At 46.0% G+C, this 25,564-nt stretch overlaps 1 protein-coding gene across 1 annotated transcript; it reads right to left on the bottom strand.

Moving 5' to 3' along the window:
• Positions 1–1,835: 1,835 nt before the first annotated feature.
• LOC129329348 (uncharacterized) lies at positions 1,836–25,564 on the bottom strand. Its single transcript, XM_054978880.1, has 6 exons — positions 25,483–25,564; positions 20,030–20,570; positions 14,186–14,574; positions 11,014–11,183; positions 8,800–8,932; positions 1,836–6,011 (listed from the first exon to the last, which is right to left on the bottom strand). Exons 2-6 carry the CDS (start codon positions 20,532–20,534, stop codon positions 5,829–5,831), a joined length of 1,380 nt encoding a protein of 459 aa, XP_054834855.1. The 5' UTR covers positions 20,535–20,570; positions 25,483–25,564; the 3' UTR covers positions 1,836–5,828.

The following is a 25,564-nucleotide window of genomic DNA, read 5'->3' as shown; positions in this document are numbered from 1 at the left end:
GCTGTGACTCACGAAAGCTCATAGAAAGCTCTTTTATACAGCCTTCTCCCTGCATGCAATAGTCCTGATCCAAACTGGTTCCTGTGTCTGAGAATCTTTCTTAATGGTTAGGAGTGGTAGGACTCTAATCTGGAGGACCATATTTGATTCCCCACTCCTCCGCTTGAAGCCAGCTGGGTGACTTTGGGTCAGTCACAGCTCTCTCAGAGCTCTCTCAGCCTCACCCACCTCACAGGGTGATTGGCATGAGGATAATAACAACATACTTTGTAAACCGCTCTGAGTGTGGCATGAAGTTGTCTTAAAGAGTGGTATATAAGAACAAAGTTGTTATTATAGCGCATGCAGGGAGAACATGAGGAAAACGTAACATTTGTACGCTGAGCCAAAACAGTCTAATTTTGAATAAAGAAAACCTAAATCCTACCTGCAAAAATTTGCAGATTTTATATTTGAGAGCAAATCAAACCTTGCAAATTAAAACAGTTCTCCACTTCACACTATTAAAGGCAGAGAAACCCGTTTCCTTTTGAACATGACTGAAGACCGTAAGTCAAACAGAGAGCTACTTTATATTTTTCGCTGGGAGATTTCTATCATGCCTTTTTGTCTGTCAAATTGCACTCAAATGAAATTAAAATGTTACTTAATGACAGAGCAGATACTTGCATGAAATTTAAAATGTTACATAATTATAGAACAGATTCATAAAAAAAGTTTACAAAGCGCTAAAATAGCAGTCGGCAGAATGAAAGCAGTAATAAAAATAGAAACAATTTTTAAAAGCAGAGATCCAAAGTGTTAGCTAGTCATAAAATCAGGAGTCAGCAACGATTTGTGGCTATGAGTGCACCTGGGCATAAAAATGCTAAATGTCCTCTGGAGTAAAATCATGATCACAATACTGCAGATGGGAGGTGACCTGGTGGATCTTTTGGAGCAGTGAATTCCACAGTCTGGGACCATGGCTGAGGAAATACTGTCCAGTAACCCTGTCATCTTTATTAATGCCGATCCACAGAGCAGCGAGGCTCTCGTGCGCATTCTGGTCCTTTCCTTTGTAGAGCTGCCAATTGTTTTCTCTTTTGTCTTTTTCTGCTCCATACGCATCAGTTTTAGCAGGTAGACTTCATATGTCTGCCATGGAGATGAATCAAAATGGGTAGCCCTGTTAGTCTGTTTGTAGCATTAGAAAAGGGAAAGAGTCCAGTAGCACCTATAAGCAGGGCTTTTTTTCTGGGAAAAGAGGTGATGGAACTTAGTGGGTTGCCAGCACAGCGGGCAACTCTTGGCAGGAGGTGGTGCCCCTGGTACCACATGTGCATGTGCAAAGTGCACACAGGCTCCCAAGGCCACTGACGTCACTTCGGGTCAGCTGGAACAAGGTTTTTTTAAAAAAAAGTTTAAATCACCCTCGGTGAAAATGGTCACATGGCTGGTGGCCCCGCCCCCTGACCTCCAGACAGAGGGGAGTTTAGATTGCCCTCCACACCACTCCAGCAGTGCAGAGGGCCATCTAAACTCCCCTCTGTCTGGAGATCAGGGGGCGGGGCCACCAGCCATGTGACCATTTTCAAGAGGTTCTGGAACTCCGTTCCACCGCGTTCCAGCTGAAAAAAAGTCCTGCCTATAAGACTAACCAAATTTGTGGTAGGGTGTTGTTGTAAGAATTCTCCTCCTAGTCTGGGAGGACTCACAACAGAGTCGGTTCGTTGCTCTGTTAGCCCCTTACCAAGGCATGTGTGTGTGGTGTCTCCGAAACTCCTTACTCTAAGCCCTATCACTGGAAAATAAATCACTACAGCAATGTTCTGAACAAGTCTAGTACTGTTTATTTTAATACAAACAAAACATGCAAGATTACTTAGTCAAAAGGCACCTCGCGGGGCCTTGACAAACTAAAACAACAATAAATGGAAAACCCCTAGAAGAAACAAGCCAAACCCGAAGACAGAAATTTCTCCTACCCAAAAGCAGCAAGAATTCTCATACTGAAAGGTGCAAGTCCCAGGAGCTAACAACACTCTCTGATGGCTTGCATGGTCAGCCCTGATCGAACGGGGACACTACTCTTTTATAGGAAAAAGATCAATGGTTTGGGGAAGTTATTGCATGTGTAAATTGCATTTTACTTTGTTCTGTTGATAGCAGGGTAACATTTCCTGCGCAGAGGATGTTCCCAAACGATCCATCAACACATCATTGTTCACAAGACAGTTACTTTTGATGTACAAACATCTGGAAATGTAAATTACAACAAAACTTCAGACTTCCCCAAGACAGACCTTGTTTCTCTTGTTTTTCTAATCCTTTTGAGATAAGCCAGAGCTGGACCCTTATAGAGCAATTTAGTTACAAAAGGACAGAGGCCCCGCCGTGTGAGATGTGCAAATTAACAGTTTGTTTCCTCACCTCTCTTTTGGCAAACTCCCAGGTGAAAGACCTCTTTCCCGCAGCCAGAAGAGAACACTGCCGCCAAGGCCCACTGGGAGTTTGGCCATGGCCTATGCTGGTTTTGTGCTGAACCTCTACAATTTAGCAGCTCCATTTTCCGATCCAAACCAGAAAAATTCTCACAACAGGTATGAGCTTTTCTGAGCCATAGCTCACTTCTTCAGGGAGAGGGCCTTAAGCCTCCCCGCCCATGCTGATTTTCTGATCAGAAATGGCCCTAGGGATTCATTGTATACTCTGCTGAGGAAACCTTATGTACTGATGGGATATGCCTGTATGCAGGTATCCCCAGTGGGGCAAATAACAGCTCCCTGAGGCTGTTTAAGGTTGGGAGGATGGGGGAGAGACTTCAGCCCCCCATACCTCTACACGCCACGGCTCCGTGCTGGGACTGGGACTAGAGTTCTGACCACAGGATTCACATCGCATATCTGATCACCAAGACACCGGGGAGGAGGCAGCCTAACATTTAGGCCCTCACAACTACAACACTCTTTACAGGAGGAACATTACAGACCCTTGGAAGAAAAAAAAGGTTTGGGCACAAAGTTCAAAGAGAGCCGCCTGCTTCACAGAGTGGGGGAAAGCGACAAGTCAGCTTCCAGTATGAGATAAGAAAGGAGAAGGGAGGAATGTCAGTGCTTCTAAGGTACAAGAGAGAGGGCACAGGTCCCTAAACTATTTATTTCTAGATTTTTAACAGAGTTTTCTTTCCTTACTGAAACCCAAGGTATTTGCTGTGTGCGGGCTAATCAAAAGTCTCATCCAATGCAGTCATACAACTTCAACAACGTCCAAATTAACTAACTCCCATGAATTCAAGTGGCTCCTTGAACAGATTATCCGTAAAAAAGAGTATCCGGTCAGGGTTGTGCTGTGACAGGCCTCGCTAGGGAGCAAGTGTCACAGTTCCCCATGATTAAACCTCTGCGGTCAAGGAGTTTTGTAGTCCTAATCCGAATGGTTAAAGACTTGCCTCAGTGCTCACTTATGTTAGAGTGGAATTGAAATTGCATTTTACTTCTACGTTATCCCATTTTACCGCTGATTAATTGCCATGTTGATTTCTTTATTCACAACCACCAACAGCATTTAAAATCACATCAGCAAGGTATCGTTCCAATGGGATGCAGGGGGAGAGAACACAGCTACTTCTTCCAGCTCTTCCTATTTAATGGTAAATTGGTGAAGTAGGAAACAGCCCTTGTTAAAAGGTATTGAGTATGCATTCCCAGTCACTAGAGTTAAGGAATCAAAAGCATGGTACTCCTTCCAGATTAATTAATCTGAAGTTTTATAAGAATGATCTCAGCATATACACACCTAATTGATTAGTGGCTCTGCACACGAGGAGGCACTTCCGAAACAGCAGCCTGACATAAGCCTTGCAGCCTCTCACCGCTCAAGAGCCACAGGCTGCAGCGTGCCAGTTTCGCACAGGTGTCTTGCGCGGCAAGCTGCAAAAGCAGAGCCTCCCAGCTGCCTTAATCCCTCAGTCTCGATGGCAACTGAATTCATAATTGATGAGGAGAGGCTTCAGGGAGAAAGCTGCCATTCACTTGTCAGGGATGAGAAATAGGGGGAAGGACAGTCTTCCAAAGGACCAGCAGGAGGGAGACGGGAAAAGCAGGAACGGGGCTATACAGCCTTAAGAGAGGCTCGGTGGGGTTTTTGCAGAGATCAGCATGCGGCTTCTTTCCCTGTGCCAGGCTGGCATTGTGCTGGTAAAGAAATCCCTTGTGCAATATTTAGCTACTGCTATCGGGACTGTCTTCAAAACAAACAGAGTAAATCACCAATAAGCACTGTTTACACAGCACTTTCTAATTGCCCCACCAGAGTCTTGTTCCTCCCCTTAACACCTCTGGGAGACAGGGAACAGCAGATGCCCTACTCAAGGAGGGCTGGCTCCCATGACCAAACCTTTATAATTGGGTGGCTTTGGCGTGGCTGGGAGGCACTTGGGGGCTGCTTCTCTGCACGCCCAGCTTGGTGCACAGCTGACATTCAGTCTGCTGCTGCAGGAGCCCGTTGACAATGATGCAATCAAACGTGGGCTCAGCTAGGAGCCGAAAGTGCGGCGGAGCAATCCCAAAATCACTCCAGCACATATAACACACGCTGCATGGATCCGCCCAATCCGTATTTTCAACATGCTGGTATAAGTCTAGGAAGAGGCCCAAGTCTGACAGAGAGAATGTTTCACAGCAGGTATCTGGTCCACAGGACCCCGTGGGTTTCTGTAGGTTGCTGAAAGCCTTCTAGATGGCGTTCCCTCCAAGCTCCCTTTGATCTAGGGCATATTGCTTATGTTTGCTGCCAGCTTGCGGAACTTAAAACTCCCCACTGCTCAGATACTTCCTTTCCTCTGCCCTACTTACTCTTTTAATTATCCTCTTCATATAGCAAATATGAGCAGGAAAGGCAAATTGAGGAAGTCTCTTCAGGGCTTCTCTCCTTCCAGAAGCCCTCAAAGAATATAAAAGAGAACCAGAACCCTGCCAAAAAGCCCATTTAAGTCTATCTTCCTGTTTCCAGCCGTGACCGACTGGATGCTTCCAAGAAGCCAATAATAAGCCATGTCCGAAGCTTAATTTGGTTGAGCCACCTGCCAAGGAAGTAGGACTTTTTGTATACAGAAAGAGAGATGGCATCAGAACTGCACATGATTCAGTCTCTCCCTTCTGAGTTTGAGAGATTTGGTAGCTCCATAACCTGGGACAGGGACAGATGGAGAATTCCCTAAACTGCCGACATCCATAAGCCTCTGGACTTTTAATTAATCCAGAAGCAGGCACTCACCCCTGAAATGTCTCCCCCGTGAGCCTGCTTAGCACATGTTGAGGTCAGCAGCTGTCATGACTAAAGAACAAACCAGAGCAGTCAGGCTTGATTTTAATGTTTGGGGAAAGGCATGTAACAGACCAGCAGATATCCTGCACCACAACCGAGCATGATACAGGGGGACTGATTGCAAGCTCTCGGCGGCAGTCATCGGCCACCTGGGCGGCAAGGAAGTCTCTGAGTGCCACCCTGGTTCTGAATGAATCTGAAGTACGAGAAAACAGCTCCAAAGCAGCCACTTCTGGATGCTCCGTTTAGACGGGGCCAAAGAATGAGAAGCTGCTGAGCACTTTCTGGGACTGCTGACAGTTCCAAAGGAGCGTCTGGGATTCCCTTCCCAGCGCACACGCAGGGAGGTTGGGAAGGGGGCACCGACTCCACTGGGAGGTACGCAAAGGAGCAGTGCGGCTGGGAACGTGGATGCCTGGCGGCACGGAACAGCACACGTCCCTCCTCTTTTGCCAGCTCTGCATGGGGAAACTGAGGGCTTCGAGACTCCCTCCGCAGAGAGCCTTCCACCAGCCTCACCCCTATGTGCCACCCCCAGCACGGGCCAAGTAGTTTTCATAGTTCTCCTCGCACCTTCTTATACAGCGGCAGAAGTAGTTCGTATCGGCAATGGCCTCCAGGAGGTCTGTCTGGACCAGGCAAATGCCATACAGCTCTGAGGTGGGTGTTATCTGGGCACTGGTGTCTCCTTGCCTGCAGAACACCTGCCAGGTTAAAAAAAACAAAAACAAAAAGACAGAAGGGGCTTGAGAGGGCTTCACTGCTGTGGTCTTTCAAGCACACCAAGGAGAGTGGCGGTATAACAGCAAGCCACACCCCTCACCTCATTCACTTCAGAAATGGCAGTGCTGCTTCCCCCCCTTAAGCCTGCCTGGGGCTGTTCCTCCAGGCTTTGCAACTGGCTATTTGTATGGCTATTAAACGCGCAGCAGCAGCAGCAGCAGCAGCAGCATCCCCTCTCGTACTGAAATCTGGTAAGCTGCCCAGCAAAAACGCCCTTCTTTACACAAGGCCCGCTAGCAGGCTGGGGGAACAATAGCAGGAGCACAGCAGGATGGAGCACAGCCAGGCCCACGCGGAAGTGCAAGAGGGTAAACCTGGGCTAAAGGTGAAAGGAGCCAGGTTCAAGGTGGAGCTTGCAGGAATCAAACTCCTGCCAGCCTCTATGCCGACAGGCCTGCTCGTGGAGCCGGCAGGAGGAAGATGGCCCAGAATCCTCAGGGGTCCTCTTCAGAGCATTCTCTCTAAAAATATAAGTTGACCAAAGGCCAGAGATGGATAAAGAATGTTTTCCTCTCACCATCTTTGCCCAATGGAGAGCAATCCATTGATGTGGGGGAGGGTGAAGTTGCTAGATGCTCCCCAGAGGCTCTGAGCCTCTCCCACAGAGAGCGCACTGTGTTATCGATCGGCTGTAACCACCAAGGGAAAGGTGGAAAATCAACACCCTCCTGAGGCCAATAACGATACTTCCTTTACACAAAGAGCCTCAAGAGTCCATTGTGGCGGCTGGACTCCAGAAAGATCCAATTAACCTTTACTGCCCAGCTGTTCCTCAGGCTGCTAGGCCAGCCTGCACTCTGGAGGAGACAAAAAGCCACCACAATAGCTAAAAGCTGCCCCCTCTCTTCTTCTTCCTGGCTGTGGAGCATGCTCGAGTGTAAGCGCTGCCCTTTAAGCACACCGTGCTTCTCCGGAGCCGCTTAGAGCCAGAGAGGCTGTTCGGCTCCAGTGGGGAACGGGAATGACTCACACCAGGAGGACGGAGGGAGCTCCGCAGCAAGAACAGGCATCAAGCAGCTGCTGTTCCGTACCGGCAAACAATTCTCCTCTAATCACCTGAGCATGCCCGGCAGCTAGCCCCTATCCACCCCCACTTTGCAGAAGCGTTTCCCTCACCAAGTCAGGTGGAGGCATTCTGAAGAAGGGCTAAGGGGAGCACACCTGGGCGTGCATGGAGGAGTCAGGGGTTCTGGTCTCCACTGAGCCACAAAGCTCTCTTGGGGAAAGCCATGCACTCTCAGTCCCAGCCTACCTCCTGAGGTGATTGGCAAGACAAGGAGGAAGCACAGGACTCGATAAAAGGACTGTGGCTATTTACACACCGCGGTGGCATATCCTTGTCAGCAACAGAGCCAGTATGGTGTATCTACCTTAGCAAAGAACATGGACTAGGGAGACTCAGGTCCAAATCTCCACTTTGCTATGGAAGCTCACTGGATAACACCTCAGCCAGTCATTCGCTCAGCCTAACCTACCTCACAGGTGCAGAGAAGTTAGCCGTGTTAGTCTGTGGTAGCAAAATCAAAAAGAGTCCAGTAGCACCTTTAAGACTAACCAATTTTATTTTAGCACAAGCTTTCGAGAATCAAGTTCTCTTCGTCAGATGCCTGATACAGAGACTGGTTTGACCAGTCTCTGTATCAGGCATCTGACGAAGAGAACTTGATTCTCGAAAGCTTATGCTAAAATAAAATTGGTTAGTCTTAAAGGTGCTATTGGACTCTTTTTGATTTTGCTACCTCACAGGGGTGTTGTGAGGATAAAAAGGAGGAGAAACCTGTATGCCACCCTGAGCTTCATGGAGGAAAGATGGGATAAAAACACAGAATCAGATATGTTGGGCAAAAAGACAAGCAAAGGTGGATTTTTTTCACAATGGTTGGAATCCATTCCTGGTCTCTTCCCACATTTAGTTTTTATTCTTATATACTGTTTTTCTCTCACCCTTTCTCCAGGAACTATGAGCTGCTTACATTGCCCCTCCCAACAAACAACCACTCTGTGAGGTAGGCTAGGCTGAGAGTTCATGAATGGCCCTAGGTCACCTAGCGAGCAGCACTGTCTGCAGAGGGGAGCCCAGGGGCTCCCCAGTCTTAGTCCAACACTCTCAGCAGAACAGCACGCTTGCTGTTCACCATTCCACCATCCTACTTCACAAAATTTACAATGGCTTTTCTTGATGGTTTCTTGTCCCTCCTTTCCAATACTAGTTAAGACAAGGTGGAGCCACATGTCTAGATGATAATCTTATTTCCCTTTTCTCATTGCCCATGACCTCTCTTTCCCCTTTACCTAAATTTAGTTGCTTCTGTTCTACGAGATCTGCAAGCAAAGCAGAATCCATGCAACTAGAATTTCCTTCCTCTCTCCTCCACGGCAGCCTCCCTCCGTCCCCTATTTTTGTTCCTGGGAGGTCAGTAGATTCTCATGAACAGCACAGCAGGCAAAGGTGGGACCTGCAGTGGGAGGGGAGGAAATCACCCCTCCACGCACACATCCAAATCACTCCAATCATGGGGGGGACCCTTCCACTGCTTAAGAACGATGGCAGGATATAAGGCCATTCTCTCTCTGCCTGCGGCCCTATCAACATCTTGTGGCGCTAATACTTTCATAGAATCATATTCTGTACAACTCCTGCAAATGAAAGATTTAATATAATTTTAAAAGGTAAAAAAATATTTTAAAAAAAGGTCACAACAAAGATACCCGAGGCTGGATGATGGTGTCAGAATCACTTAGCCGAATGTTGTCATCAATAAAGATGTGATGGGTGTTTGCATCGTGAGGATCAATCCAAAGGGGCTTCCCACCTTTACTTGAGTGCTGATTTCTTGCCCACCTGCAACACAAGGAGACTCATGACAAGAAGCAATACGGGATTTCCCTGAACCAGTAAACAAACACACACCCCTCCTATCACCACAAAGGATGCCAGAGGTTGCATCTGAAGAGTTCACATTCCGGCCTGTATGCAATCAAATCCCTACTCTGCTGATATGTGTCTTATGTGCCAGATGCTTCCAACTTATGGCGACCCTATGAATGAACAACCTCCAAAGGATCCTATCATTCTCAGGTCTTGCAAAGTGAAGGCTGTGGCTTCCTTTATTGAATCAATCCATGTCATACTGGGTCTTCCTCTTTTCCTACTGCTTTTAACTTTTCCTAGCATTATTATCTTTCCCAGAGTTATCTTTTGTCTTCTCATGATGTGACCAAAATACGATAATCACAGTTTAGTCATTTTAGCTTCTAGGGAGAATTCAGGCCTGATTGGATCTAGAACCCATTTGTCTTTTTGGCAGTCTATGGTATTCTCCTCCAACACTACAATTCAAATGAATTCTTTCTGATAGCTTTCTTCATTGTACAACTTTCCCACTGATACATAGTAATGGCGAATGCCATAGTATGAATTATCTGGATCCCGTGACACATTCTTATCCTTCAGGATCTTTTATGTTCCTTTGTGGCTGCCCTTCCAAATCTCAATCTCCTTCTGATTTCTTGGTTGCGGTCTACTTTTGGGTGGATGACTGAGCCAAGGAATAGAAAACCTTTTAACAATTTTAGTTTCTTCATTGTCAACCTTAAAGTTGTGTAACTCTGCCAACATACTGTTGCATTTATTCTTATCAAAACACAACTTCTTCTGCCTTCAAAACTGAAGTTTTCAAAAGATTTGGTTGTTTTAGGCGATTAATGAGATGATAAAGGAGAATGGAGGAAGGTGTGGTATGGAGTTAGGGGGCCAGTAGTGTCGGTGGAGAAGGATGAGGGCAGGAAAGGGAGTAAGAGCCAGCAGCAATAGCTAGAGGACTGAGCCAGGCTACTGCTGCCCCTCCTCCTCCAGTTTCTGAGCCCACCTCTTGCAACAATGCCAAAATGCTTCCAAACAGCTGTCCAAAACAATGAGGTCTAGAAACTTACTTTTTCTTTTTAAAATAAGAGAGTTCCTGGATGTTGTATCACTGGAAACTAAATTCTGCATTCAAGAGGCAAAACGGCAAATGAAATACATATTGCATTTAATGCAGAACCTAAGGCATATAAATTAGGCCAGGATGCGTCCCGCTGATTTGCGCAAAAAGCACAGTACAGGAACAGCCCTAGTTGCTACAAAGGAAACGTCACACAAGTAGGACAGGCACCACCTGCTGAAGTCCCAGGCTTCTGGGCAGACCAGGCCTCCTAGTAGTCATTCCAGGCAATAAAAAGAGATTATTGCAACCTGGCTATGCACAGCTTTGGTTGGTTGGTTACATTATGAGATTAGTTTGAGCCCATTTTTCTAAAATGGGAACAAGCAGGTTAGCACAAAGCTGATGGCACAAAGTTCACAAGATGACTCGAGTTACATGGCGAAGCAGAAGATGTCACACTGGAGGTGCCAGCTATTAATCCACCACCACCCTCGCCCCCAACCTCATGAAAGGTCCCTGGATATAGACCAGAGCATCCCTTTCTTACTGACAGGGTCATATGCTCTGAGAGCAAGAGGAAGTCACACACTTCAGTCCCGGCAGGGGATACAGCAGTGCCAAACGAACCTTGAAGAATCCACCAATACGCGATTTTGAAAAAAAAAAGCTTCCAAGTAACTCAGCAGATGTAGGCTCCGTTGAGGCAAAAAATAAAGAAGCAAATAAATGTGCCTCAGCAGGAATGTCTGGCTGGAGACAGCAAATAAATGAGTAATTGCTTAAGACTGATTGTCACTCTCTTAGCTCCCAAGAAACGGGTATTTCATAGGATTTCTTGAACAAGCTACATTCTCAGGAGATGAAGGGAGTAGAGAAATCTGCATACCAGAGTGAGAGGGCTTTGTTTTGTTTTTTATACTTGAACCAGGATGGCTTTCCTCTTGCTAACGGAACCAACAGCATCATAAATAAAAGCACACCTCCATCACAGACTCACCACTGAAAGTGATCCTGGAAGCCACACAGGCCTTCTTTGGAGCTGAGGTACATGTAAATTTCTCTGTCGCTGGCTGCACAGAGGAGCCGCTCTGCTCGCTCTCCTCCCGGGATTACTATCACCTTTTGTTTTGTGCATCGAATTTGTCCTGGGTGCAGATCTACAGGCAGCTATCACAGCATTGCAGAGAGATAAGAGAAATGTTACTTGAAGTGAGTGTACCAGAGGGGGGGGGGGGAGATGACATGTGCATGCATAAAAGAGAGAATCTCACTTGAGATCAAAGAGGTGGGGAAACTGAGAAATGGTTCTGAACAGAAAGTGGCCATCTCCTAAATGGAGACCGGAGAAGCAATATTTTGCAAAGCATGAAAACTTCTCACCCCACAAGGAAGGGGCCCTTCTATGGGGTCCACTTTCCTGTTTGGCTCTCACAGCTCTCTTTCCCCATGCAAGTGGTCTGCTTGCATGTACAGCATTGGGTATATCCCTGAAATCCAGAATAACAGCCCAGCTGGGCTGCCTAATCTAGCATTCTTGTTCCAACAGCAGCCAGACAGATGTTCCCATGGAAGATAAAGGCTTCCTGTTTTTCTCCCCAGCATCTGATATTCAGAAGCACAAACTGGGGCTTATAAAGAATCATGGTAAGATGGAAAAGAAATACGTTATTTGGAAATCTGTAAATGTTCAGGGATTTACGAACGTTACACGCTCCCCCCCCCCCTCCGAACCAACACAAACACGGCTCGCCCTTCAATTGATTCAACTCCTCTCAACATTCTGTGCATCTCCGAGTGCGGTCAATCCTCATCAAGCTGTTCTCCTTCCCCCTACCGTATTCTTTTGACTGATTTACAAAGTCAGCTTTTTCTGCACTCCTGGGGAATCTCCAGAAAATGTGAAGTCCCTTTGCTGCTGTTATTGCAACCAGAACAGAGGCAAGCCACTTTACTATTGGCTATAGAGCTTTCCTCTGAACCAAGTTTCAGGTGGGGAGCCCAGCTGGTCTGCAGTACAACAGAAAGATTCAAGTTCAGTAGTGTCTTAGAAGATCAACAAAATGCTCCCTGTATAAGCTTCTGACTTACACCTTGAAAACCTTGTTGGTCTTTAAGGTGCTACCAGTCTTGAGTTTTGCTGTTCCTCTGAATCAAGGATCTCAGCTGTAGCAACTGGAGAGCCAATGTGGTGTAATGACGGGTTTTGCTGGGGGCCACTTGAACTGAAATGTTCACTAAGACGCAATCCTCACTGGACGGCATGTGGACTCTCAACCTACCTCGCAGAGTGGTTGTGAGGACAAAACGGGGCAACCTCAACACACCTCGTATTGCGCTCCTTGGAGGAAGGGTGATATTCAAACGTGATAATAAATATGTCGAAATGTTCCCTTGATCCACAGGGCATTACAGAATTTGTCAAGTCTGAAATCTCTCAACAGCGGAAGTGAAGAAAATGGCAAAAGAGCATCACTTGAAACCTGTCCACCAGGGTGTGTTTGTCACTCTCTTACAAGGCTCTAAACTGCAAGCCTGAGAGCCAAGCTACAAGTGATGCCTGACACAGGTTGGACACTTGTCAGCTTCCCTCAAGTTTTGATGGGAAATGTAGGCGTTCTGGTCTTGCAGCTTGGCTCTCCATTTAATTGAAGTTTACAGAGCGGCAGTCTATGGGAGGGAGAACATGCAGTCAGGAGGGGAGTGCAGGTGTTGGGCTCTCACTGGGCGCCCCCCTTCCCCTCCACTGGGTGTGTGTATGGGGTTTCTGTAAACTTCAATTAAATGGAGAGCAATGGGGAGTCTGGGAGGACGAATCCAACTGAGTGTGCACTGACAATCTCCCTAATGGAGACCGGAAGCACAAGCCATTTCACCTATATTAATTCCACTCATGGGGGATCTAATCTCTGGTGAGGACCTCAGCAGTTGCAGCCAAAGAACTTCTTCATAGGTACTAAAGGGGGGGGGATGGCCGACTCCAGAACTTGTTCGTATTAATATGGCAGCGGGCATGATTATGCTAGGCAGAGGGCCTGTCTGGGGCACAGGGTGTTGGATTTGGATGAAACACCACTATTTCCCAAAAAGAGGCTTTGACCAGATTGCTTGTCTTCCATCTGTAAAATGGGAACATGTACCTTACCACCTTAGCAAGGCTGACAAGCCAAGGGCTACAAGATATTACATGTAATACCTTTATGACACCCACAAGATTATATTGCACATAATGCCTATATGTGTACATGATGAGGGCCAGCATGGCGTAGCGATTAGAGTGCTGGACTAGGGCTTAGGAAATCCAGGCTCAAACCTCCACTCTGCCATGAAGCTTAATGGGTGACCTTGAACCGGTCAGTCTCCCACAGCCTAACCTACCTTCTGTCTGTAGTATCTTGTGAAGATACTACAGACAAAGGGAAAACTACATAACTCACTCTGGATGGCCTGAAGAAAGGGAGGGATATAAATGCAACAGGAAGCAAGATGATTGCTTTTAAAAGTGGGGCAAAGAATTAAGATTGTCTTTTGCAGGGAGTGTGGCAGCTGAGCAAGATGGAATAATTCCCCTTCTCTAAATAAGAATAATTTTACTGTATTTTAAATATAAAGTACACAGTGCTCAAGTGCATAATGTTAATCAATAAATATAATATATCATAAATACTACATCACAATATACAAAAATGTCCCATCTAGATTTATTTAGAGGAGAATTATTGTGATTACTCTAGTGTATACCTCTGGTTGTTTCACTGCAAGTCTTCAGTAGTTGTGATTCGGAGGCAGGCCCTTGGTGTTTGCCTGAGCAAGATGGAATAAGCAAGGGAGAAAACAGGTACGTAGAATTGGGAAGGTTGGCCCTGGGGCCCAAAGGAAGGCAACTAAAAGCTTTGCAAGCTGCTGACCTCCTAACTAAACTTAGATCTATGTGACTTGGGGAAATCTGACAGAATACCTCTGAAAGCCTTTTGACAGGCTCTGTGGAAAATCAAACCATCTGATGTTGCATTCAAGCAAAAGCTTCTATTAAAAAAGAATTATCTGGGAAGAAACGACATTCGGCTTCCTAATACAGCAGCAACGGCAATCAAGTCTGAAGGTCTCGAGCTGGACAGGTCCAGAGCTGCTCCTGTGGGAAGAAAGCCACAGCATGCTTTTGGCCCACTCACCGAGATGTCCTGCAGCGTAGGGAAGTGGGGGTGCTTTCCCTCAAGGGCGCAGTGCACCGCCTGCAAGACACGAGGCAGATCTCCGCCAAAAGTACGGAAGATGACAGCAAAATGCCTCCCTTCCTGGTGCAGGCTCTGCAGGAGATGGAAGAAGGAAGGCAGCACAAAGTGGTAGCGCTCAACCCCCATATGATCGGGGATGGAGAGGGCTGGGTGAGGCTGGCCCTGCCATTCCAGCAGCTTCAGGTGGCGCGCGTGGAGGTCTCGGAACCACTGGCCTGGAGGCTCTTCAGTGAACATTTCGCAGTAGCGAAACTGAGAGTAAAAGCTCACGGCGTCTGGGCAAGGAGGTAATAGTGAGGGAGACTCGCTCAACCACTGCCACTTGCCTGAAAGAGAGAGAAGGGAGGTTGCAGTGCTCTGCTCTGAAAGCGTCTTCTTCTGCTGTTGCTAGGGCCACAAAAGCCTTCAACCCCTGCGTGGCTAGCCTCCGTGAAGCAAGTTTCAGGCAGGTAGCGACACTAGTCTGCAGCAGAAGAGCAAGATTCGGGCCCCAGTAGCACCTTAAAGACCAACTCGATTTCCTGGGTACGAACTTTTGAGAATGAAAGCGCCCTTCGCTCTTGATGGTGCTACTGGACCCAAATACCACATGGCTATACTTTCCCTTCCTGGGCTACCTTGAAGCTTTCCTGTGCTCCCTAGGCCAGCTTCCTTGAGCTCTGTCGGCACATGTTAGCCAGTAGCTCATTCACATGAACATAGATGTAGTCGCCTCATAGCGAATTAGACCACGGGCCATGGAGATCAGTACTGTTTATGCAGACTGGCTGCAGCTCTCTATGGTCTCAGGTGGAACATCTTTCCCATCACCTCCTCCCTGCTCCTTTTAGCTGGAGATGCTGGGGATTAAACCTGGGCCCACCGCGTTCCAGCTGAAAAAAAGCCCTGTTGTTGTTGTTACCTCCTTGTGGTTTAACTGCCTGGATCTCCTTTTATTTTGCTTCTTTGTAACAATTCTAGACCGTGGGTGGGAGCCAGACCAAACTGGCAGTTTCCACTGATTCCCTCTTCCTGTTGCAGACCACCCCCCCCCCTTGTGACATTCCTCAGGGTCCCCCTAATCCTAGCAGCAGCCTTTTGTGGAAAACAGTGGGCTGTGGAAGGGGGAGGCTAGGAAGTTCCATTCTGCCATTGGTAAATTTAGTCTAGATTCAACTCCATATCTATTTTAAAAAAATGACAAGTCTGTCAGCGGTTCACAATCTACTAACCAATGTTTGAATGGACCCATTTTTAAGATCACTTGGCAAGCCAAACATGGGATATTCCACACCTAGCAAGTCGCACGAAACCACCTTATACTGAGTCAGATGTTTGGTCAATCATGGTCAGTACTGGCCGCTCTGGACTGGTAGAAGCTCTCTGGGTTACAGGTGGAAGGTCTTCCACATAACGTGCTACCTGATTCTTTTAACTGGGGATGGCGGGGATTAAACCTGGGACCTTCTGTATACAAAGCAAATGCCCTACCACTGAGCCATACCCTACTTCACCCTGTAGTCCATCCACACAGTGGCAGGGACCCAAAGGAGAGAGATCCCCTATGACAGAACTGTACGTGCAGCCAGTACTCTGGTACCCATTTTTGCTCCAACAGCATCTCTGCTTCCAAAGAGACAGGCCAATTCCGGAAAAGTCAGCAAAACTCCAGATGCCCAGGTGGTTCTCTCTCTTGCGCATACCTTTGCACCTGGGCCAGGAGTTTCTCACAGTGTCACATCAGTGCTGTGGCAGGTACCTATGTACGTTAAAGGTTCCCTTCTTTCTCCAGGCTGCATAGATGACACTGATCTAATTATCAGTGATGCTGTCAGTCACTGGGCATGGGGGAAGGCACAGGATGCAGGGAACAGGGTCCACATTATCTTATATAAGGTTATTCCACCCCCCACCCCCCCACTCCTCAAAATACCTCTCCTACACCTTTTCTTGAAAATATCCAATCAAAGAGATTCCACAACCTTTCTATAAAGGTTATGCTACTGCTTCTATACAACATCAGTAAAATACTTTCTCTGTTAAGGCAATGACATTGCTTCCACCAAGGGATTCCGAGGAGTCTGTGAAGCCAAAAATCGCAGCATGGACAAAATATTATTCAAAAAATATTTTTTTTTAAAAAAAGGAGGAGGTGAAGTGGAATTTATGAATATCTGATGTGAGCAATGGCAGCCCAGGCAGAGGGCACCTGAAGTCAAGCCCCTTAGCTGAATATATGTTCATTTGGATCCCTGATGCCTGGAAGGGAGGGGGGAGGGAGGGAGGGAGGGAGAGTGCTTTAACCCAATTTTGAAGACATCAACAATATGCAAATGTACTTCGAAAGCACTGAAATACAGGATGCAGCAGGCTCTTCTGATAAGGTTACTTTTGCAAAGAACAAAGGCGCTTGATCTATAAAGAGATCCGGATTGTGGGCGGCATAACAGGTACATGGTCCTGCTTTGCAGCAGAGAGTTGGACTGCCAGATAGTCTTCTGGTTCAGATCCCTGGCTCTTGAGACAGGCACAAACAATTCTGGAGGTGAATTCTATCATCTATGTAATTGACACAAGTGCAAGATACTAAGGACAGGACTGCATGTTACAAGGCAAACATGGGCTCCCTACACCCCTCTCTCCCCCTTTCCCTCTCTCACCCCACCCTACTACCAAGGAGCTCTGGGTCGCACACATACTTCTTCTTCCTTCCATTTTATCATCACAACTACCCTGAGAGGTAGGCTGGGCTGAGAGAGAATGACTGACCCAAGGTCACCCAGTGAACTTCATGCCAGAGTGGGGATTTGGACCCAGGTATCAGTCCAGTGTTCTAATCACAATACCACACTCACCTCCACGTGGGTGCCTCATGATGTTAATGCAGTGGGAGCAGGGAACATTGGCAAGAGAGAATCAGTGGACGGGAGGAAACAGTAGTAGTTTTAATGTCTAACATTTTTCGGCAGTTTCTGTTGCCTTGTTCATTGTATGTATTATCCTGTTTTCATTGCGTTCTGGTTTCTAATTTACTGCAATCCAATTTTATTGTATGCACTATACTGTTTATATTGCACTTTTAAAAATGTTGATGTCCACCTTGAGTATCAGCAAGGAAGACAGACTAGAAATGAAGTTAATCAATTTTTAAAATCTGCTGCTCAATTAACTGATTCTACAGTGCAGCACTAATATTCTGTGAAGAGACACATGCCTCTTCACAGAACCATTTTTTCCCAGCTTTGGACAAGTGTACAACAGTTTTTTTAGGGGATTCAATGCCAGCTAATTGCCTATATTAAGAAGCACATTAATCCATGCAGTGAATTCCATCTTTAAAAATCAAAGATTCTTGAGGCCATGTGCTAGACTCCCAATTTGGGTAAGCAAGGTGACATTCCAGGTATCAAGGAATGTGAGATATCTCTTCAGACCAAGTACGAATTCACCTTTCCAACAGGTTTAAGATAGATGTTAAGAGGCTGAGCAGTGAATCAAAGGGCCCCAGGCTCAAATCTAACCTCTGCCATGAACTGATTAGGGGGCTCTTAAGAAAGCCATCATCTGCAGTATGAGGACAGTTGTGCTAGTCTACCTTACAGGACCATTGTACGACTTTTCTGAAGAAAGGTAAAGTACTCTGACTACTCCAAAAACACCACACAAATGTTAAGCAGGATTATTATTCATGGCCTAAGCATGCTCCAAAAGCATTCTGGTCCTCCCACAGGCACCTAGTCCCACAAGGGTGCACTGGCCTGCAACAGACGGGGGATACTTGCCACAGGGCAGTAAGCCCAACCACTGTTCCCACTTTGTACTCCAAACAGGGGTGCTGCTCAAGAGAGAAGCACACAGCCACCAAATAAGTTATTTTTAAATGATTTTTAAAAGAAATAGGTGCACGGAGGGGGAAGTTGTGATGCTTGTCTCCTCAAATCGCAAACATGCCCTACAGGTGTTTACTATATTCATCTGGCAAAACAGAATGAACGGACCACACGAAGAATGCCTTACGCTGCATTTTGCCCACGTTATAAAATATTGCACTTTAGTGGTAAAAACTGTAACAGCCTCACCAAAAACACAACCTTGAAGAAAGGAGACACAGACTGTGCATGACAAAAGTGAAACAAACCACTGTATCTCATAATAACCCTGTGTGGATAATGGAAGTTGCATAACAAGGCCAGCTGCAGATGAAGGAGGGTCTCTGTTTGCTCAGGGAGAATCCCCAGGTATGCATCAAAAAATGACATTGGAAATAACTAAAAGGGGGAAAAAACCTTTAAAATCCTGATGATGACTGAAAATGCCCCAGATCTACCTGTTCAACCCCTAAAAGTTGGGGGAAGGGTGTATTTTTCAGGGCAGTATGGAATTTCCATATTATTTCTCCCATCCACCCCCTCCAATTCCTTGCAGATCCCCCAGCCAGTATACATTGTATGATCCAAAAAAACTTCTAGTGACAGAGGAAAATCCAACAGAGATTGTTCTCATAGAATAGGGGTGGCCAAAATTGCTTAATGTAAGAGCCACATAGAATAAACGTCAGATGTGTGAGAGCCGCAAGACATGATGCATTGAAGTGACTTCAGATGAAGAGGCGAGTTTGGGGGAGTGTCCTGAAAGTGACATCACAGAAAGGGGTGGGTTTTGGTGCAGTATGCTGGAAGTGACATCATTGGAAGGGGTGGAGCTTGGGAAGAGCCATTACCTGATCTTTGTCTTGGAAGTGACATCACAAAAGTGATGTCACATCCTTGATAGGCTTCACCCCCAAAGTCCCCAGGTATTTTCTGAGTCAGACCTGGCAACCCCAACATTTTTATTGAAAATATGAAGGACATGGAAAGAAAGAAGGAAAAAAGGAAAAGGGAGGGAAAGACATGGAAAGAAAGGAAAAGGAGGGAAGGGAGGAAAATAAACTAAACTAAAATATAATGTATGGCCACAGCAATACTCAGAGACCTCCAGGAGCCACACAATATGTCTAGAAGAGCCACATATGGCTCCCGAGCCGCCGTTTGCCCATCCCTGTCACAGAACCTAAGATTTGGGAAAGAGAAGTCCCGCTTTCTTGCCTTGAGTCTTTGAAACTACACGGGGGGGGGGGATTAAATATGAGAGCAGGATCCTGTGGACACTCAGAAACCACCACGGGGGTCTGCAAGAGATCTCCCCAGACAGCTCTGAACTCAGTTTCAGCATTCTACATCCTTTTCCAAACCCCCCTTCCCATCTCCCTTCTCAGACACCGATTAACTGCAGGATTTGGTCCCTTCTTCCTGTCCTTCATTTACTATTTATTTTTCAACGTTCAAGCAAAATACAGGATGCAATTTTTTTTATTGTAGAACACCATTCAGCTGCAGAGCTTAAGTTTTCTAGTCACAGAAACTGGGACATTTGCTTCAGGATTGTAAAGGGCTCTCCACTGTTCCGAGTAGCGAGAAGTGGAGGGGAGGGAGGGAGAGAAGCGGGTGGGGAGAGAGAAAGAGAGCAGGCACCACAGCACTGGGTGTCTTCTTCTCTGTCTCCTGCTGCTTCTTTTAATTGCCGTTTCTTCACACACAGAGACACACCTGTCCTCTTCCAAGCTCTGATGGGTGCTTAGGCACAGCCATTTTCTAACCACTAAGGACCAGTGTGGTAATATCTTTAGTCTCTAAGACACGTTATCATTCTTTCTGTCAAGCGATCAGGGCTACCCCGAGACATATCATATAAGACCAAGCCTGTAGGAAAAAGCCATTTGGTGTAATCTAAACTCCCAACAATACAGTATCTGGGTCTTACCTGCAGGATTGACCTTTCCCCAGGTCACAGTACTCAGATAATTATTTAGAGCTTCCTTGATGTCCTGATTAAACAGTCTGTCAGACACCAGGATAGTGTTGTTTAAATCAATGTGCAGAACCAGCTTCCGTTTCTTAGGCCTCAAGAGCTTCGCTTCCAAAAGAAGACCATCAAGGGGTCCTGGTTGCTGGCAGGCTGTTTTTCCATCCTCATTGAGTTGTGGGGGAGATTGATCATGTTGCCCATTGGCATGGTTGGCCCTGACAATCTTGTCCTCCTCTTCAGGACTGCCTGTGCCATTCCCAAAACTTCCAGTCCCAGAATGAGAATCCTTTCTTAGGCTGGATTTTTTGGCCATCAGCTCCAGCTCCTCTAATCCAGGAGTCATCTCTGCACCAAGAGGCATCAGCTTGGGTTCCATGGGGCCAGAATTGCTGCTAGAAGCACCATCGACAGTCCAGCTGCCACAAGGATCTGTCTCTCTCAGAGCCATGGGGTCATTCATGGATGATGTGAATCAAGAGTGTTGTCTCTGGTGCAACTGTATGAATAAGAAGAATGATTAACTAATGATGGCTACCGCCGCACCTCAGTCAGGCCATTTCCACACACGTTGAATAATGCACTTTCGCAATCCTTTTGAAGTGGATTTTTTGTTCCACACATGGAAAATCAGTTTCAAATGTTCACTAAAGAGTATTGAAAGTGGATTATCCAACGTGTGTGGAAGCAGCCTCAGTATGACTCAGTGGCTGATTTTATTAATGAATTTATTTGCATTATTTTCTCACCGAGACTCAAGACACAGTATAATTCAATATAATCTTCAAGTGGGACATCCAATAAACAATGCAATAGGGTTTGGATAGCATACAATTTGAAAATAAGCAGAAATATGATACCGAGCTAATACAATGCTAAATATAAGCTGTTAAACATGACACGTTCAACAACGCAGGAATTACCTAGTAGAAGCATCTTTACAATAACAGACAGTATGCAGCAGTATAATTTACAGTCCCTATCCCTTTAGCAAAGCATCTTCTGAACCTTCCTTACAATCAGGGCTCCAAAAAGGTCACATGTCAGGTGGCCCTGCCCACCTGATTTTTGGCCATTTTGGGTCCGTTTTGCCCAATTTGGGCCCAAATGGCCAGGATCAGGCCCCAGCCAGCCAGGATTGGTCCCAAACAGCCAGGATTGGGCCTCTAACAGGTGGTGGGTCACTCTCCCACTCAGCAGCAGCCCAATCCTGACCATTTTGGGCCCCTTTTCAGCCATTTTCAGCCCCTTTTTGCCAATTTGAGCCCAATTACGGCCCTGAATGGCCAGGATTGGGTCCAAAACAGACAGGATAGGTGATGTCAGGGGGTGGGACATATGAAAATCAATTATGCTAATGACATACTTCCAGTGATGGCAAGGGGCATGGCATATGCAAATGAGTTGTGCTAATGTGTTATGCTAATGAGTTCCTGCAGCTCTTTTTCTACGAAATGACCCCTGCTTACACTACAGCCCTCCTACTTGTATAAAAAAAAAGCCCTTCTGAATAATTCAGTTTTGCAGAGTTTGTGGAAAGCCAGGAGAGTGAGAGCCTTCCTGACAATTTCGGGCAGGCCATTCCACGAGGTGGGAGCTACAACAGAGTGTGTATATGTGGGCAGCTGTTGTTTTGCCCATTTGCAAGATGGTGCTATGGCAGAGCATAGAGAGAGGCAGTCCTGTAGATATGAGGGGACAATGCCATGACAGGCTTTGTATATGATAGACAATACTTTGAATTGAACTCAATGCATTGGGTAGCCAATACAGTAATACAACAATGGAAGAGAGATGCATGCTTTGCCTAGCTCCTGATAATAGCTGAGCTGCAGTGTTCTGCACCAGCTGGTGTCTCTCAAGCTGAATTCAAATGAAGACCTACGTCGAGTGCATAGATAGGCCATGTCAAGGTACCATCTTCTGAGCTAGACTGATTTGGAAGAAGGCGTTTTTGGCAGCTGCATTAACTTGCTTTTCCAGCAGCAGTGCTGGATTCAGTATAACCCTAGGCTCTTTACAGAGTCAGCAAGGGTCAGCTGGACTTCCGCCAAAGTGGGGAACACAATACAATGTCCTTCAAAACCAGCTTTCCCAACCAGCATCACTTCCGTCTTGTCTGACGGTATCTTATGACACTGTCAGGCACTGACTGAAGACCTCTACGGCATCACTATGGGATTTGAATAGAGAGATGTAGAACTGGGTGTCATCTTAATTTTCATGACATCCACTACCAAAGTTAGAAACGATTTCTCCTAAGGGTTTTGCATAAAAGTTGAATAACATGATCAGCCTCGGCCTGAATCTGGAAAACCCAGTTTCAAACCTTCACTCAGTGATGAGCCACGTTGCACAGGTCTGGGCAAGTCATGCTCTCTTGCACAGTTGTTATGAGGCTAAAGCTCTACTCCTTGAAGGAAAACTGCAGCAACAATCAATTACAACAGCTTTCAGTGTCCTTACAAACCCATGGATTTATCCCTATCAATGCTTGCCTTTTACGAATTGGAGACTAAAGGAGAGGAAATGTTATTTCCCCAATTTCGAACCAGCAGCAGCCAATTTAAATATTTAGCAAAATATATGTTAACAGTACTCACAGGACGGTATCACCTCAGAAACACATAGGAGATTGTATATTTGAGATGGGATCCATACCAAATCTCCCTGAGCCTGTAACAGCCCCCCCCTCCATTCGCTAGAAAGTTTTAAGTTTTCCAAAGCCAGCCCCTGTAAGGGAACGTTTTTAGCTTAGCCATACCAAGTTGGTTTTGTGCAAGGAAATTTTTATGCAATGCCTCATTCAAATATGCAATTCCCTCCTCACCCTGGAAAAATCCATACCCGTTCTTGCTAGATTAAAAAAAAATAGTGTATCACCATCCTGGGATCTCAGCCCTACTTGTAATCCTATGCAAATTTACTCCAAACAATCTCCAGTCTGGTTTCAGTGATTTTAGAATATCTCTGCATAAGGCTGTACAGTTAGTCTCTCAAATCTCAAAGGGTCTCTAACCCCTATTGTAACTTTTAGTTATTCTATTATGCTTAACCTACAATACTCCAAAGTCAGTTTCCTCACCAAAGCCCCAGAATTGCCCCCCAACTAACCAGAGCATTTGAGAGACCCAGGTTTTGGGAAATGACCCCTCTGCCCTGGAAGCTTACAAGGTGACCTTGGGTCAGTCACACACTCTCAGTCTCACCAACCTCACAGCCTTGCTGAGGGGATAAATGGAGAAGTGGAGAACAACACTGTAAACTGATTTGAGTCCATATTAGGGAAAAAAGATATAAATAAAGAAATATTCATGATTTCACACTAAGACCTCTAATCTCAAATTTGCTTTAAAAAATAAGAATGCAAGAGACTCCAACACATCCAGTCTTGTTGATAGGAAACTCAAGAAACACATGAGCACATGAAGCTGCCTTATACTGAATCAGACCATCAGGCCGTCAGAGTCAGTATTGTCTACTCAGGGAGGCAGCTACTCTCCAGGGTCTCAGGCTAAGGTCTTTCACATCACCTACAACCCGATCTTTATTGAAGGATGCCAAGGATTGAACCTGGGGCCTTCCGCATGCCAAGTGTTTTATTAGAAAGCTGTGTTAATTTATTGTGATTTTATCACAATATTACTTTATTAGAAAGCTGTGTTAACTTATTGTGATTTTATCTTGTATATTTTATCTTCTGTTGTAACCCGCCCTGAGCCTGCTTGCGGGGAGGGCGGGATGATGATGATGATGATGATGATGATGATGATGATGATGATGATGATGATGATGATGTAGGTGCTCTACCACTGAGCCATGATAAATACAAATGATCATGTGCAACTTGTATGGGTAGTGAATGAGAAATTTCACCGGGTGGGTCTCCCAGAACACTGTTCCTGAGGCTCCTATCACTCTACAAAGCACTGAAAACACCCTGCTCATCTCCGTGTTCCTCATCTGCCTGAGGCATTGGCACACACATATTTTGTCCCATATAGGTGGAACACAACAAACAATAGGTTATAGTAATTTAATGGTTACATAGCTACAAAGTGAAGGGATCATTTCCTTACACAACACATGATTTAACTTGCGGAAATCGTCATCACAAGATATTGCAATAGCCAGTAAGCCTTTTTAAAAAAGGATTAGTCACTATAAATCATAGATGCTGGGATTATCAGTGGCTATTAGTGATGAGAAAGTTCGGAGACATTATGCCTCTGATCAACAGACCAAGTATGGCAGCAGAAGCAAAACAAAATCCACAAATCATGTTCCCAAGAAACCCAAATTCTGTGACCAGAAGGATACTTGATATCCTATGTGTTAAGGTACCAGTTTTCCTGAACGTACACAAATTTATTTACTTCATTTATTCCCACAATGCTCCCCAGTGGGGACTGGTTCAAAATGGCTTACACTGTTCTATCCTCCGAATTATCCTTACAACGATCCTGTAAAGTAAGTTAGACTGAGACTGACTTGGCCCAAGGTGATCCCGCAAGCTTCCATGGCAAGTGAGGATTCGAACCTAGGTCTCTCCAATCCTAGTCTAACCACACCACCACACTGGCTCTCTTTTGCCTGGACTTTTTTGTTTTTTAAACCTCAGCCTGATCCTAATCAAATGTGCTTATAAATAGGATTCCACTCTGTCCAGAAGGCCTGAAGTAAACACATGCTGCGATCCTTCTCGTGCCGACTGGAAAACAATCTCTACTGAACTCAGCACAATTTAACCTCTGGGTAAATGAGGCGGATGAGTGTGAGCTGTTCTATTAAATATGAAACTGCCGTACACTGAGTCGCACCACTGGTCTAGCAAGGTTAGCATTATCTACTCTGACTCACTGGCAGAGGATTTGCTGCTTCTAGAGACACGCAGTTCTATGAGATCAACTGAGGGCCAAGCTACACATGACGAAAGACACTTGAACGGCAAGTGTATTTCTCCCTGTTCACTTGCCCTCCACTCAATCCACTTGCCGTTCAAGTGTCATTCGTCATGTGTAGCTTGGCCCTGAAACCTATTTGCTTAAACACGTGTCAGGCAAGAAGGGACCAACAAGTGAAGAGTCCCTCTGCCCCAGTACACATTTCTCTTTCCCCCTAACCTGCTCTTAGCTTTATATATATTACGCACAGACACACAGATGTATGAAGTGCCCTACCCCTTGCCCACGATACATTTTATTTTTCTACGCAGGGAACCTGTCGATCCCTTGGGTTGTTTCTGGAAAGCCAAGACTACATTCTTCACTCCATAAAACCTTCCCCCAGAACTGGGGCGGGGGGACTGTGGGTCTTGAGCTTCCACCAGCTTGCCCCCTCCCCACATCTGAAAGGGCGAGTCCTCAAGAGGCAATTTTGCAAGCGACAACCGCCCCCTCCCCTAACGTTACCAAGTTATCGCCGCCCGGCGTCCGACTTCCGCTCTGCTTCTTCTCCAAGCACCATAAAGAAACCTCTCCTTTTTTGCCGGCG

This window comes from Eublepharis macularius, chromosome 4 (assembly GCF_028583425.1).
Source record: "Eublepharis macularius isolate TG4126 chromosome 4, MPM_Emac_v1.0, whole genome shotgun sequence".
In the NCBI taxonomy this organism is placed as follows: domain Eukaryota; kingdom Metazoa; phylum Chordata; class Lepidosauria; order Squamata; family Eublepharidae; genus Eublepharis; species Eublepharis macularius.
The sequence above is the reverse complement of the archived record's forward strand: the minus strand, read 5'-3'. Positions and strand labels throughout refer to the sequence as shown.